Source organism: Amblyraja radiata, chromosome 16 (genome assembly GCF_010909765.2).
Source record: "Amblyraja radiata isolate CabotCenter1 chromosome 16, sAmbRad1.1.pri, whole genome shotgun sequence".
NCBI lineage: Eukaryota > Metazoa > Chordata > Chondrichthyes > Rajiformes > Rajidae > Amblyraja > Amblyraja radiata.
This window is the reverse complement of record NC_045971.1, coordinates 4,184,801-4,201,549: the sequence shown is the minus strand read 5'-3', so window position 1 is coordinate 4,201,549 and position 16,749 is coordinate 4,184,801. Positions and strand designations below refer to the sequence as shown.

Genomic DNA, 16,749 nt, shown 5'->3' with positions numbered 1-16,749 from the left:
TTACAATCCATGTTCTCGGGACATCTAAATCCAAATGTTATTATGTATTTATGTTATAACATCGGTTGGAAGCTGCATACCAAATCTCGTTGCGCAATGGGCAATGACAATAAAATATGTTATTATTAAATTTAACATTTTTCACACAGAGAGTGGTGAATCTCTGGAATTCTCTGCCACAGAAGGTAGTTGAGGCCAGTTCATTGGCTATATTTAAGAGGGAGTTAGATGTGGCCCTTGTGGCTAAAGGGATCAGGGGGTATGGAGAGAAGGCAGGTACAGGACACTGAGTTGGATGATCAGCCATGATCATATTGAATGGCGGTGCAGGCTCGAAGGGCCGAATGGCCTACTCCTGCACCTATTTTCTATGTTTCTATGTTAGTCCTTATAATATTTCGATGATTGATTTGAAATTGTTATCCCTTATATTTTAATGGTTGGTTAGAAATTGTTAGCCCTTAGAATATTTCGATGGTTGGATAGAAATTGTTAGCCCTTATAATATTTAAATGTTTCATGAGAAATTGTTAGCCCTTATAATATTTCGATGGTCAGTTAGAAATTGTTAGCCCTTATAATATTTCGATGGTTGGTTAGAAATTGTTAGCCCTTATAATATTTTAATGTTTCATGAGAATTTGTTAGCCCTTATAATATTTCGATGGTCGGTTAGAAATTGTTAGCCCTTATAATATTTCGATGGTTGGATAGAAATTGTTAGCCCTTATAATATTTTAATGTTTCATGAGAAATTGTTAGCCCTTATAATATTTCGATGGTCGGTTAGAAATTGTTAGTCCTTATAATATTTCGATGGTTGGTTAGAAATTGTTAGCCCTTATAATATTTTAATGTTTCATGAGAATTTGTTAGCCCTTACAATATTTCGATGGTCGGTTAGAAATTGTTAGTCCTTATAATATTTTAATGTTTCATGAGAATTTGTTAGCCCTTACAATATTTCGATGGTCGGTTAGAAATTGTTAGTCCTTATAATATTTCGATGGTCGGTTAGAAATTGTTAGCCCTTATAATATTTTAATGTTTCATGGGAATTTGTTAGCCCTTATTGCACACATTTGAGTGGAAAGGGCTGGCTCGGTGGCAAGTAAGTGTGTATGTGGGCAGGTAAATAGTTAATGCAACAATCGGGCAGCCCACAGACAGAGAGAGGGAGACATAGAGAGAGAGGGGGAAGGAGAGGAGGCATCAGCAGCATCAGCAGCATCGCCAGCATGAATCCGCAGACTGCGGCTGGCTTCATGCTGCTGCACGTTGTGTCTCCGGACCTGCAGGAGGGACAGGAGGAGGAGGAGGAGGCGATGGCTGTGTCCGGCTCGGGGCTGGCGCTGAAGCCGCTGCCCTTCGACCTGAGCCGGAGCCGCCGCCCGGCCGCGCTGCTGCAAGATGCCGCCTGCCGGCTGCAGCACCTGGAGCTGCCCGGCGCCAAGGGAGCGAGGCCGCAGCTGATGGTGTTCCGCAACCTGGAGCCGCCGGCGGCCTTGACCGTGGAGGTGGCGGGGGGCAGCGAGAGGCCCAAAGCCTCGCCCTCTCCCGGACTCTGCCCCCGGCACCGACGCTGCCCGGGCCGGGCCCGCGGTGGCCGGAGAGACGAGCGGGTGTCCGACCTGGCCCGGGACTTCGGCGACTTCACGGTGGGGCCGGGGCCGGGGGGCGAGGACGCGGCCTGCGAGTGCCCGGGCCTGGGCCTGGATTTGGGCCCGGCCACCACCACCTCCTCCTCCTCCTCCTCGGGCCCCGGTGAGGAGACGAGCGACGCCGTGCTGGTGCTGGGCGCGATGGAGGAGCCGGGGGCCGAGGCCGGGCCTGGTGACGGCGACGACTGCCCGCTCCGCCTGCTGTGCCGGGGCCTGGGCGGGGAGACGGAGCCGGAGCCGGAGCCCGAGGCCTCGGCCTCTCCCACCGCCACCGCCGCCCCCCCCGCCGCCCCCCCGGGGGACCCCGACCACCCGCTGGCCGCCCGCTCCCGCCGGAGCTCCCTGAGGAGCCGCCTCACCAGGCTCTTCCGTGCCCGCAGCTGCAACGGGGCGGCCGAGGCCGGAGCCAAGCGACACTCGCTGCAGCTACACGGCCCGGCCGAGGGCCCGGACATCAGGTACCTACCGTCTGCTGAGGAAAGACATTCCTGCCATAGAGAGGGAGTACAGAGAAGGTTCACCAGACTGATTCCTGGGATGTCAGGACTTTCATATGAAGAAAGACTGGATAGACTCGGCTTGTACTCGCTAGATTTTAGAAGATTGAGGGGGGATCTTATAGAAACTTACAAAATTCTTAAGGGGTTGGACAGGCTAGATGCAGGAAGATTGTTCCCGATGTTGGGGAAGTCCAGGACAAGGGGTCACAGTTTAAGGATAAAGGGGAAATCTTTTAGGACCAAGCCATTTTTCACACAGAGAGTGGTGAACCTGTGGAGTTCTCTGCCACAGAAGGTAGTTGAGGCCAGTTCATTGGCTATATTTAAGAGGGAGTTAGATGTGGCCCTTGTGGCTAAAGGGATCAGGGGGTATGGAGAGAAGGCAGGTACAGGATACTGAGTTGGATGATCAGCCATGATCATATTGAATGGCGGTGCAGGCTCGAAGGGCCGAATGGCCTACTCCTGCACCTATTTTCTATGTTTCTAAGCTGGCTCGCCCAGAGACTGAGACCCTTCGGCCCTTCCTGCCGCTGGGGAGCATGTCCCCTGTGTCCACTGTAGAGCAGAGGGGTCCAGGAGAGAGTTTAAGAAGGAACTGCAGGTGCTGGAAAATCGAAGGTAGACAAAAGTGCTGGAGAAACTCAGCGGAATGCAGCAGCATCTATGGAGCGAAGGAAATAGGCAACGTTTCGGGCTTTCAGCGTGTCCAAGCCCTTAACTATGCTCCTGGATAGACACAACATGCTGGACAGGCAGCATCTCTCCTCAATCCCAGGTACACAGAAATGCTGGAGAAACTCAGCAGGATGCAGCAGCATCTATGGAGCTAAGGAAATAGGCAACGTTGAAATAACGGAAGGAAATAAACCTTCAGGGTTTCGGCCCAAAACGTTGTCTATTTCCTATAGTGGAGATTGTTCAACTCTTTGCATGAAGCGAAGCAAATAGACAACGTTGCCTATTTCCTTCGCTCCATAGATGCTGCTGCACCCGCTGAGTTTCTCCAGCACTTTTGTCCACCTGGGATCTAGGAGAGATGCTGCCTGTCCAGCATGTTGTGTCTATCTAGGAGCATAGTTAAGGGTTTGGACACGCTAGAGGCAGGAAATGTTCCCGATGTTGGGGGAGTCCAGAACCAGGGGCCACGCACACACAGTTTAAGAATAAGGAGTAAGCCATTTAGAACGGAGACGAGGAAACACTTTTTCCTCACAGAGAGCGGTGAGTCTGTGGAATTCTCTGCCTCAGAGGGCGGTGGAGGCAGGTTCTCTGGATGCTTTCAAGAAAGAGATAGATAGGGCTCTTAAAGATAGCGGACTCAGGGGATATAGGGAGAAGGCAGGAACGGGGTACTGATTGGGGATGATCAGCCATGATCACATTGAATGGCGGTGCTGGCTCGAAGGACCAAATGGCCTACGTACTCCTACACCTATTGTCTATTGTCCATTGAACAGAGCTACATGATCCCCCCTGGACCATGGTGGAGTAGAAGGCTTTAAAGTAGTCCATTGACCTTCATAATTTGTGGTATTGAGTTGTGAATGTGGACGCTAGGAACTGCAGATGTTGGTTTTAAACAAATAAACACACTGTCCTTGAGTAGCTCAGCAGGGGCAATCAGCATCTCTGCAAGGCAGAATCTGAAGAGGGTGTAGGAAGGAATTGTAGCTGCTGGCTTACACTGAAGACCGACATAAAATGCTGGGGTAACCCAATACAATATACAATACAATACAATACAATACCTTTTATTTGTCATTTGAACCTCACATGAGGTTCAAACAAAATTTGGTTTCTGCAGCCATACAAAAAAAGAATCAAGACACACACCAACACAATTCAATTCACATAAACATCCATCACAGTGAGTCTCCTCCTCACTGTGATGGAAGGCAAAGACTTGCCTCTCCCCTACTCTCCATTCCTCTCCCGAAGTCGAGGTCAAAGCCCCCGGCGGGCGCTAGCAAGTCCGCGGCAATTTACAGCCGCGCCGGGCGTTGTAAGGCCCCCCTCCAGGTCGCTCAACCCCGCAATTCGGGCGGGAGAAGTCGCCGTTGCCGGTGCCCCGCAAAGCGGTCTCCCACCGGGGACCCGCAAGCTCCCGGTGTCACCATCCACCGGAGTCGGGTCGCAGCAGCTCGCCCCCGCAGCTCTCCACACTTCGAAGCTGGCTAGCTCCACGGAGGTAGGTCCGTAGGTCCACGGCTCCACAGGCTCCACAGCTCCACGGAGGTAGGTCCACAGCTCCACAGCTCCACAGGCTCCGTGACTTGAGCCCCCAGGTCGCTCTGGTTGGAGGCCGCTCCACGGCGCTAGGCCCCAATGGCAACGGAGACCCGACAGGGAAAAGGTCGGGTCTCCATGCAGGGAAGAGATTTAAAAGTTTCCCCCACCCACCCCCCACACATACACATTTAAAAACCCATTACAAACTAAACCCTCAACAGGACAAAAAAATAAAAAATACACAGACAGACTGCAGAGGCCGCTGCGACATCGGTCGCGCCGCCCACCACTCAGCAGGTCAGGCAGCATCTCTGGAGAAAAGGAATAGGTGAAGTTTTGGGTCGAAAGTAGGGTACCCGGGTACTGAAATGAGTCTGAAGAGGGGTCTCGACCCAAAACGTCACCTATTCATTTTCTCCAGAGATGCTGTCTGACCCGCTGAGGTACTCCTACTATTTGTGTCTATTTAGTGAAATGAAACATCTCCTATCCATGTCTTCCAGAGTCTGAAGAAAGGTCCTGACCTGAACTATTACCTATCCCGAAGAAGGGTTTCGACCCGAAACATTGCCTATTTCCTAGGCTCCATAGATGCTGCCTCACCCGTTGAGTTTCTCCAGCATTTTTGTCTACCTATCCATGCCTTCCAGAGATGCTGAGTTAATCAAGGATTTTTTAATTGAGTGGAGAAGTTGGATTGTGGTGGCGACGCACTTGTGTTCAGTTTTGGTCACCCTGCTATAGCAAGGATGTCATTAAGTTGGAAAGCGAGCAGAAAAGATTTATGAGGATGTTGCCAGGACTCAAGGGTTTGCTATAGGGAGTGTTTGACTCAAGAGTTTAATCAGGCTAGGACTTTATTGCTTGGAGGTCTGGGTGTGCTCTTATAATTGCATAAAATCATGAGGGGAACAAGATGAATGCACAGTCTTTTACACAAGGTAGAGGAATCGGGAACTAGACGACAGAGTTTAAAGTGAAAGGGGAAAGATTTAATAGCAATCTGAGGGGAACGTTTTCCATACAGTGTGGTGGAATGAGCTGCCAGGAGGTAGGTGAGACAGGTACTACAAAAGCATTTACAAGACATTTAGCCAAGTACATTGATAGGATTGTAGAGGGATGCGGCTAAACATGGGTAGATTTCACTAGTTTAGATGTGGCAACTTGGTTAGCATGGACGGGTTGGGCTGAAGGGCCTGTTTCCATGTTGTATGACTCTATGACACTGGGCTGGGGGGTCCCAACCAGTGGTGGGGTCTTTCCGACAAAGTATTAGACCAAATCCCAGTCCTTTAAGTAGATGCAGGAGATAGCAGGTGTTCATCCATTCATTCCACCAATGCTGCCTGCTTGCTGAGTTGCTCCAACACTGTTTTACTGAAGATTTCAGCATCTGCAGTTCTTGTGTCTCCGTCCTCAGTGTTGTGCAGTCATTTACCCCACTGTTGTTCCTTGTCGCATTTAAGATCGACATTCTTGGTCAAGTTTTTGACCGGAATATACTGCTGCATTTGCCACTACATGCAGCAATGTGTTACATAGAACCGTGCAGCAACCCTGTGGCCCACAATGTCTGTGCCAAAAATGATGCCACGTTAAACTAACCTCCTCTGCCATATCCCTTTAATTCCCCGGATATTCACCTCCCTGCCTAAAAGCAGCTTAAATGGGCCTCTGCCTCCACCATCATCCCTGGTAGTGTGATCCATGCACCTACCACTCTCTCTGTGAAAACAACACTAGCCCTGCACATCTCTTTTAAACGTTGCCCCTGTCACCTTAAATTGATGCCCCCCCCCCCCCCAACTCTTTTGACATTTCCACCTTGGGGAAGAAGATTCTGACTGATGTGCCACTCTATTGCCGCTGCATGCAGCAAAATGGTGCATCTACCAATGCATCTCATCCGCTGCAATGGACTTTGAGCAAGGTGGAGCAGGTTCCATATAAGTGCAAGCCTTTTTTTGATAGAGCCGTCACTTTTCAGTTGCAATGCTTGATAGATCCATCGCCAGGGGTGGTAATTGGGGAGGCTGTGAATTGAAAGTTATCACAAAGGCTACGACTTCAAATCTGTTCAAAATAGTCAAATGGTTACAATACAGTGAATGGGGAGAAATTGTTTCCCGAGCAGGAGAGTCGATAATGAGAGGAAGCAAGTTTAAGGTGTCTGGCACAGGAGATATCTCACACACACTGTGTAGTAAGTTGTCATTTGGAACGCAGTGCATGAAAGGGAAATAAATGTAGATTGGATATTATTCAGAAGAGGCAGGATAAAAGTTGAAAGGGAAAAACAGAGATGTGGACAAAGAGCAGGAAATGGGATTAATTGGAGCTCTCCTGAAGAGGCACAATATTGGACTGCAAGTCCACCCCTGCTGCATCTTTCAGCGAATCTTTGGCAAAGCCCTGTGGAACAGCTGTGTTTTCATGATGAGCAGTGATCTCATGCACTGTCTCCTCTCCAAACAAACCTGTCACCTGCAGGAATGCTGTAAGATTTCAGCACAAGAGTTTTGTACTTGATCCAGCAAAGAAGAGCCAACCAGGCTGGATTTTCAGTTTAGATTAGAGATACAGTGCAGAAAGGGGCCCTTCGGCCCACCGCGCCGACCAGCGATCGATCCATGCATATTAACACTATCCTGCACGCACTGGGAACAATTTACAATTAGACCAAGGCAATTTACCTACAAACCTGCACCTCTTTGAATTGTGGGAGGAAACCGGAGATCCGGAATTCTCTGCCACAGAGTGGAATTCTCTGCCACAGAAGGTAGTTGAGGCCAGTTCATTGGCTATATTTAAGAGGGAGTTAGATGTGGCCCTTGTGGCTAAAGGGATCAGGGGGTATGGACAGGGATGGGATACTGAGTTGGATGATCAGCCATGATCATATCAAATGGCGGTGCAGGCTCGAAGGGCCGAATGGCCTACTCCTGCACCTATTTTCTATGTTTCTGTCCCGGAGAAAACCCACGCAGGAGAACGTGCAAACTCCGTACAGGCAGCACCCGTAGTCAGTGTCAAACCCGGGTCTCTTGTGCTGTAAGGCAGCAACTCTACCACAGTGCCGCTGCCAGGGTAAAAAGCAGCTCGGACAGTATCTTGGCAGAGACAGAAGTAATGTTTTGGGCCAAAGGACAGTTGTCAAACACTTAATCTTAATTAAGTTGATGGCCAAAAACTTGGCAAAGAAAGCCAGCCTTAAACCTTGAGAGAGGTGAGGGTTTGTGGATGGAATTGTAGTACTTGGGTCGACACAGAAGAGTTGCTTCAGTCTGAAGAAGAGTCCCGAATTGAAACGTCACCTATCCTTGTTCTTCTGGCATGCTGCCTGACCTGCGGAGCCACGCCAGCACCTTGTGTCTTCTTGAATCCCTTCCCTATTGGTTGCAGTTCTTTAAAATCAGCAAATGAATTTTTTTTTTTTAAATCTGTAGATGCTAGAAAGCTAAAATTAAATAATTTTGCATGTTGGAAATATGCAAAAGGGAAGGGTCTCTGCTGTGAAATGTTACCTCTGTTTCTCTTTCCACGGAGGTGGCCCGACCTGCTAGCTATCTGCACCATTTTCTGTCTTTAATAACAATGGTGAACAAGAGATGTGTTTAAGAAGGAACTGCAGATGCTGGAAAATGGGAGGTAGACAAAAATGCTGGAGAAACTCAGCGGGTGCAGCAGCATCTATGGAGCAAAGGAAATAGGCAACGTTTCGACCCGAAACGTTGCCTATTTCCTTCGCTCCATAGATGCTGCTGCACCCGCTGAGTTTCTCCAGCACTTTTGTCTACCGGTGAACAAGAGATGATAGTTGTAGCACTGCACACTTTGTGGAGGGTGGGGATGGGGGGGGGGGGGAGGCAGAGCCGGAGTAAAGGAGGGGTGACGAGGCAGAGCCGGAGTAAAGGAGGGGTGACGAGGCAGAGCCGGAGTAAAGGAGGGGTGACTCCACAAAGGGATTTGGTAATGCGGGGTGGAGAATGAGGGTTGTAAAATCAGCTGCTTCTGCATTCCAGCTGAAGGAACCTTCTGAGTATCCCCGGTGTGAGTGAAGGAGATTCATGTGTATTAAACGGTCCATTTTCAACATCTTACTAGTGCATTTTTGCACGTGGCGCAGAAACAAATAAAAGCCGGTGAACCATTTGCATTCTTCTGCCTCCACAATGACAATTTTCTCTACGAAGTTGGGTTTGTGCCTGGCTGTAATTTACTACTCCAGACTTGGGCAGTAACAGCACCTTGGCATTTGCTACAAGCTGTTTAAGAAGGAACTGCAGATGCTGGAAAATCGAAGGTAGACAAAAATGCTGGAGAAACTCAGCGGGTGAGGCAGCATCTATGGAGCGAAGGAAATAGGCAGCGTTTCGGGCCGAAAACCGCCTGAAGAAGGGTTTCGGCCCGAAACGTTGCCTATTTCCTTCGCTCCATAGATGCTGCCTCGCCCGCGGAGTTTCTCCAGCATTTTTGTCTACCTTGGCATTTGCTACTGTGAGTTTGGGATAGTGTGTGGTGTGGGTACTGGCATCGCACATACACAGACTAATGTAATAGAGGTGGCCTTGGGCTCTCGTTCCTGAAGGACACTGCTGTATTTTTTTTACAACAGCTTTTGTGCTCATTCCTGTGTTGTCAGCTCACCAAGGAGAAGGTTTGTGCTCTCCAATTCCCCCTGGCAGAGCAAGGGTTTTATTGAATTTGATTTGTGGAATCAATTCTGGAAGGAGAGTGTTTTTTAAGGAATTGGGCCGTGGTAAATCTGAGCATAAAGCTGTAGAATTGTGACGACCTACCTGAATTATTAATGTGCTCTGGAGAAAAGGTCTGTGTCTTCTTACCGGGTTGGGTCAATGTGTGTCACCAATATCAGTAGGTTGTCTCGTAACTGCCCATTGAAGTGGGCAAACAAGCCGCTCAGATGAATTATTTTTCCATTATTACCTCACCACTTAAGGGTTCAATTTCAAGGAAGTCCATATCAAGTGTAAGCTAGATCATTGAACAATCCAGTTTTCCTGTAACTTGTGTGTAGGAAGGAACTGCAGATGCTGGTTCAAACCGAAGATAGATGGACTCTAAACGCTGCAGAAACTCAGCAGGACAGGCAGCATCTCTGGAGAGAAGGAATGGGTGACGTTTCGTGTCTGAAGAAGGGTCTCAACCCTAAAGGTCACCCATTCCTTCTTTCCAGTGATGCTGCCTGTCCCGCTGAGTTACTCCAGCATTTTGTGTCCAACATTACCTGTAACTTGTGCTCGTCAGCTCTCTGCGTGTCATCACTCACCTGTAGGCGAGGGGCATTTTACAGTTGCCTATTAACGTCTCGCCTGCACAAGGGAGGAAATGCGAGTAAGTGGGGGAAATCCATGCGGCCACGGAGGAAAATATGGAAAGTCCACAAGACACCACCCGTGGTCGGGATTGAACCTGAGTCGCTGGAGCTCTTTGTCCCTCTGTGAGGTAGAAGTTGCAGCAGATTTCTACAAAGATAAATGGATTCTCAAGGCCATAAAGGGAAGGGCAGTAACAGCCGACATTGCCAGTGATGTCTATAACGTGAGAATAGACAAAGAAGTTGCTCTGATGGGACATTAACTCTTGCTCGTCCAATACACTGAATTCTGAGCAATGGAACTCTCCAGTTCTCATTGAGCTGAGCGCACGCATTACCTGCATTGAAAGTGCTGCTCTGCCAGTTCATGGATGAACAACTGTAATCAAGCTCCTCAGAAAGACACAAAGTGCTGGAGGAGCACAATCTTGGAGGACGTGGATAGGTGATGTTTTGCATCCGGAACCTCCTTCGGGGACCCGATCCAAAATATCACCTATCCGTCTTCTCCAAGGATACTGCCCGACCCGCTGAGTTTTTCCAGCACTTTGTGCCTTTCCGTGGTAAACTAGCATCTGCAGTTCCTTGTTTCTATCCGTTGATTCCTTGGTCTCTGTAGTTCACCTGGTTGAATTTCCTATTACTCAGACCTGTGGCAGTGCCCATTGTTACTGCCACGCTCAACTGAGACCAACGTCTGAAGAAGGATCTTGACCCGAAACGTCACCCATTCCTTCCAGAGATGCTGAGTTACTCCAGCATTTATGCGTCTACCTTCAACTGAGACCTTCTCGCCAGAGTTTATTGAAGTTGTGACATTTTATCGTAGTACCTGGATATAGTTTTTTCAAGGTAATCTGCGTATGACTCGGGATTGATATGATTATATAAGATAAGAAAAGATCTTGTGCCTTTGGACAGTCTGTGGTCGAAGTTTAGTTATTGTCATGTGTGCAGAGGTACAGTGACAAACTTGTTGCATGCTATCCAATCATCGGAAAGACTACATGATTACAATTAAACCTTCCACAATGTACAGGTACAGGATAAGGGGAATAACGATAGACACAAAATGCTAGAGTATCTCAGAGGATCAGGGAACATCTCTGGGGGGAAAAGGAATAGGTAACCCTTCAGTTTCGACTCAAAACGTACTTAAATCCTTCTCTCCGGAGATACTGCCTTCACTCGCTGAGTTACTCCAGCATTTTGTGTCTATCTTCGGTATAAACCAGCATCTGCATTGGTTAGTGGAAGGATAAAGCTCGAATTAAAGATAGTCCAAGGGTCTCCAAAGAGGTAGATGGGCGATCAGGATCACGCTCTTGTTGGTGATAGGATGGTTCAGTTGCCTGATAACAGTTGGGGAGCAACTGTCCCTGAGTCTGTCTGTGTGCTTGTTTGATCAATGGTTATTTTGGTTGAAGTAAAATTAAGTATTGAGAAGGGGATGGTAGTCTGGAAATTCAATTCAAGCCAAAATAATCTGGCAAGGACTCATTACCTTGTTGCTATGGAAATATAGATTTTCAAATATAATACAAATGAGTTAATGATCCCCATAGCTCATCGGGTGTGTTATTTACAGAGCTATCAGATAGAAGAGTTCAAGAGTGTTTTTGTCATATGAACTGAAACAATGACGTTTTGACTTGCTGAAGCTTTACAGGCACATTCAATACAATACAATACCGTTTATTGTCATTTGAACCTCAAATGAAGTTCAAACGAAATTTGGTTTCTGCAGTCATACAACAAGAAAAGAACCAAGACACAACACAATTTACACAAACATCCATCACAGTGAATCTCCTCCTCACCGTGATGGAATACAAAGTCTTGTCTCTCCCCTGCACTCCATTCTTCTCCCGATGTCAAAGTCAAAGCCCCCGGCGGGCGATGGTAAGTAAGCCTCGCAGCCGGGCGATGCAAGGCCGCGCTCCAGGTCTTGACGTTGGAGCCCCCGGCGGGCGCTAGCAAGTTCCCCTGCCGTTAAAGCCGCGCCGGGCGATGTAAGGCCCCGCTCCAGGTCATTTTCAACCCCGCAATTCGGGCGGGAGATGTTTCATACAACAACAACAACAACAAATAAATATACCATAAATGATCAGTTATTCTACATTAACCAGACTGTGGCAGTGCAAGAACCAATGTTTGTAGAGATTGCCACATGCTTTGGGTGGCGCAGAGGTAGAGTTGCTGCCTTACCGGGTTCGATCCTGACTACGGGTGCTGTCTGCACGGAGTTTGTACGTTCTCCCTGTGACTGCGTGGGTTTTCTCCGGGTGCTCTGGTTTCCTCTCACACTCCAAAGACGTACAGTTTTGTAGGTTAATTGTCTTTGGTAAAAATAGTAAATTGTCGCTAGTGTGTGCGAGCGTAACGGGGATCGTTGGTCGGCGGGGACTCGGTGAACCGAAGCGTCTGGTGCTGCGCTGTACTGTATCTCTAAACCTACAGATTCTGTATGGACAATTAGACTGCCTCAAGATCAAGTGACAGCATGAGATAGATATCAACCAGAAAAGGACACTGGGCATTTGCCAGCTCTGTGCTCATGGTGATACCACTGTTGCTATGAATTATAACTTCAAGTGGCGATTTTGAAAATCCAGTCCCTCAGTATAGCTATTTGTATTGTGGGAAGGACTGTTACTTTTATGGAGGTTTTATGGTTCTGAGCTGTCGGGGACTATTGTACACATTGGGATTTTGTACGAGGGAGGATGATGAGCATTGAGATTTGTACTTTCAATCATTTCACTGTATTGGAAAATTTTGATCCCATCTATAACCGGTGGCATATCTGAACTTGCCTGGTCTCGTTTAGCCATGTCTCCTGTGACCACACCGGCAAAGCTTCAGATATCAATTTATATCATCGTCCAATCCTTCATACCTTTTCTGTTGCGTTGAGTTTTCTCCGTTGTTATAAATCTATTTAAAGGATGATTCTGGAGTCTTGAGGATTTCTCACTTGCTTCATTGCTTGGGAGCTGTGGGTCGGACATACAAACCCCCTCTCATGGACCTCCATATTTTAGAAAAATCTGCCCTGGACATTCTATTTAACACTTCAGAATGTTGGTTACCTGGTCTGGAATCTCCCTTTGTAGGAAGGAACTGCAGATGGTGGTTTATACCAAACACAGGCGCAAAGTACCGGAGTAACTCAGTGGGTCAAGCAACATCTCTGGAGGTAAAGGATAGGTGATGTTTCGGGCCAGAAACCTTCAGACTGAAGTAGAGGGAGAGGGAACTGGAGGTAGGAAAGGCCTATCTTGTACCTGCAATTTCCCCCCCCCCCCCACCATCCGCACCTTAAGTCTGAAGAAGGGTTCCGACCCGAAACGCCACCTATCCATGTCCTCCAGAGATGCTACCTGACTCCCTGAGTTACTCCAGCAATTTGTGTGTTTTAGTGCAAACCAACACCTGCAGTTCCCTGTCTCCATTCGTAACTGGCCATGTAATAATAATAATGATGGATGGGATTTATATAGCGCCTTTCTAATACTCAAGGCGCTTTACATCGCATTATTCATTCACTCCGTCACACTCGGTGGTGGTAAGCTACTTCTGTAGCCACAGCTGCCCTGGGGCAGACTGACGGAAGCGTGGCTGCCAATCTGCGCCTACGGCCCCTCCGACCACAACCAATCACTCACACACATTCACACACATTCACACACAGGCAAAGGTGGGTGAAGTGTCTTGCCCAAGGACACAACGACAGTATGCACTCCAAGCGGGATTCGAACCGGCTACCTTCCGGTTGCCAGCCGAACACTTAGCCCATTGTGCCATCTGTCGTCCCGAGTAAATCAAGAACTTGTAACTGATTACGCATTTAAGCATTTAAAATATTTTGATAATATTTAGATAGGACTTTTGAAAGAGTGAGCTGGATCGACAATGGTCTAAAATGTTAATTAAATCGTGCATTTCATTGCCTTTTTAAGAATTGTAAAAACACTCCACTGGTCAATGGTGCATCCATGTACAGAAGCTGGCTATGTGTACACGTTAGATGTAAAAACAAAGTACTACAGATGCTGGTTTATACAACAGGTAGGCACATAGTTCTGGAGTAACTCAGCACATGAAGCAGCATCTCTGAAGAAAAAGGATGGCTGCTGCTTCGGTTCAGATCCATTCTTCCGTATGAAACATCACCCATCCTTTTTCTCCAGAGATGCCGTCTGACCCGCTCGCGAGGTACTCCAGCACCTTGTGTCTATCTTGCACAAAGTGGAAGTTGTTTCTGAGTGATTGTTCCCCACTCTGAGATGGCTGTGAAGTGCTTTTGGACGTCTTGGTGTCATGAAAGGGAAATATGCTGTCATGGTTCTGGGGCAATTGCCATTTGACCTTTTATTGGTGTCTGGAGTTTTATAGCCACATGCAGATTGACTGAAGTGGGGAAGTAGTTAAACATGATGCAGCCCTTGGGACATCAGGCTTCTCTGGAATAGAAAATAGAGGCTGTGGATTTTGACGCCTGTATGGCCGTGAGTAGTCGCCCAAAGAGGCGTACCTTTTTCTGGTCGCCGCTGGATTTTCAACATGTTGAACATTTTCAGCAACCTCCTCTGCGACTGTGACGGGTGTCGGCAAGCCGCCGAAAAAAATCGCGTAAGTGGGACTGGCCCTTAAGTATATCTTGCAGAGGCTGTCAAACCTGTTATCCATTTCCAGCCTAATGGTTGTCAGAGCCAGCAAATGCCCAGCGTGACGGCAGCTATTGATCACTACTATTACAGCTAGACTCTGCTGGTTGTGAAGTCGTGGCGGGGTGTGAATTGGAAGGAAGGAGAACGAGAGAGCCAGCAGGACAGCAGCGTGCTCTTATAATTGCCAGCAGAACCGGGGGGGGGGGGAGGTAAAAGAAGGGTAATTTCTCTTCACAAATAAGGTTATTTGGATCTGCAAAAACCCACAGTAGATGCAGACTCTTGAGTCTGAAGAAAGGTCTCGACCCAAAAAGTCACCCATTCCTTCTATCCAGCGATGCTGCCTGTCCCGCTGAGTTTCTCCAGCATTTTGTTTTTGTGTCCCCATCTTCAGTGTAAACCAGCATCTGCTGTTCCTTCCGACACAGATGCAGATTGAATGGTGGCTTTAAAAATACAATCCGTAACGAGTGGGTGAAGAGGGTAAGTTTATGCGGCTGTAGGGTAGGGACAGAAGATTGGGACTAATTGGAGGATTGCCTGAGAGGAAAGGCACAGTGTCACTGGGCCAATGTTACAACCCTCCCTGTTCTGTGTGATCCTCAAGCTGATTCTAAAGGTTGAATTTCACACTGAGCATTTCTAAATTGGCAGCAGCGTCTTTCTTCCCTTGCTCTCGTCCCTGATCCTTCCAAACCCCATGGGAAATTAATTGGGGAGGAGGCAGTTGCTTCAGATGGTCTTTGCAGCGTAATCTGATTTAATTCAGGATAAAGTGGTGAAACGACGCAAGCATCTCCCACGTAATTACCCTGGAGTTGACCTTGGGTCAAAGCGAGTCGTATATGGAGTAGATAATGTAGTCGCTATGAATTTACACATTCATATAAACAATGATGGACTACACAGCCTCTTGGTTCTTTGTGGTGTGACGTGCAAAATGTATAGCATTATATCGTGGCTTATTGGCCCATCTAATATGCACTTGCCTGCTTGTATAAAAAGGAAGCCGGCTAATCATTTAATTTGAAAGCAGTTTTGTGTCAGATACTTACTTGTGTTCCGGGACTCGGTCGGTGAGTGTGCTGATTGTGAAGGCCTGCAGTGTTCAATGCAGGTGAAAGATGTAGGCCATAATTGCTCATTGTTCTGCGGTGTGAGGCAGATTTAAATCATTTTGTTTTGAACAAGCACCGAATTGCTTGGTGAATTGCGGACAATCAAATTGCCGGCATGTATCAATCGGTAGTTTTGCCCAGAGTGCTCCCTGCAATCACTCACTGAGGCCGTCTAACATTCCAGGGCTGACTCCGCTAAATACCAATAAATGTCCAATGATTTGAAAAGGAAATAAAGACTTGCACCAGCTATTGCTTTCAATACCCTTGGAGTATTGCAAATTTGCTCTGTAATGTATCCCACATGTCTAAAATCAGATTATTTGATAGATAATCCTGTACATAACCTACCTTTTTAAAATTAGATCACCACCCTAGCTAGAAATGTAGGAATTCAATGACTCATGACATTTTGCATACCATTTCAATCTTTCCTGGTTAAGGCTAAAGGATATAGTCTTATTTGGTTTAGAGATACAGCATGGAAACAGGCCCTTCGGCCCACTGAGCTTGCGTCGGCCAACAATCACCCCGTACACCAACACTAGTCCTATACACTAGGAACAATTTACAATTTTACCGAAACTAATTAACCTACAAACCTGTACATCTTTGGAGTGGGGGGGAAACTGGAGAAAACCCACTTGGCCACAGGGAAAATGTGCAGACTCCATACAGGCAGCCTCCGTAGTCTGGATTGAACCCGGGTCTCTGGCACTGTGAGGCAGCAACACTGTGCCGCCCCCAATAGTTTTTGTGAACGTTGTCAAAGTTGAAGCTTGCTGTTACCATGCACCCCTTGTGCTGCTTGGTGGTAGAGATGACATGTTTGTGAGGTGTTCTTGGAGTAGCTTGGGCGAGTGGCTGCAGTACATTTGTACATTCTGCATCTGTTATCAGAGATGAGTGCGTATGGTAGTGGTGTTTGTAAGATGCCAAACAAATGGCCTGCCATTTCCTGGGGAGAAGCCATCTGCTTCAGAAGCCTGGTTGTATCTCTGCTAATACATGGACTCTTCAATCTCTCTCTCACTGTCCTAAGGCAACGTGAGGTTGGAGTAGATAATGGATCATAATATCATAAATGATAGGTGCAGAATTAGGCCATTCGGCCCATCAAGTCTACTCTGCCATTCAATCATGGCTGATCTATCTCTCCTTTCTAACCCCATTCTCCTGCCTTCTCCCCATAACCTCTGAAACTCGTACTAATCAAGAATCTAT

At 47.5% G+C, this 16,749-nt stretch overlaps 1 protein-coding gene across 1 annotated transcript in view; it reads left to right on the top strand.

Annotated features, from left to right (window-relative positions):
* The first annotated feature begins 1,190 nt into the window (after positions 1–1,190).
* Positions 1,191–16,749, top strand: part of socs7 (suppressor of cytokine signaling 7) — a 52,671-nt gene continuing 37,112 nt past the window's right edge. Inside the window, exon 1 of the mRNA XM_033034921.1 lies at positions 1,191–2,119. Within this exon, the coding sequence (XP_032890812.1) occupies positions 1,239–2,119 (881 nt within the window). The 5' untranslated portion in view covers positions 1,191–1,238. The remainder of the gene's footprint in view (positions 2,120–16,749) is intronic.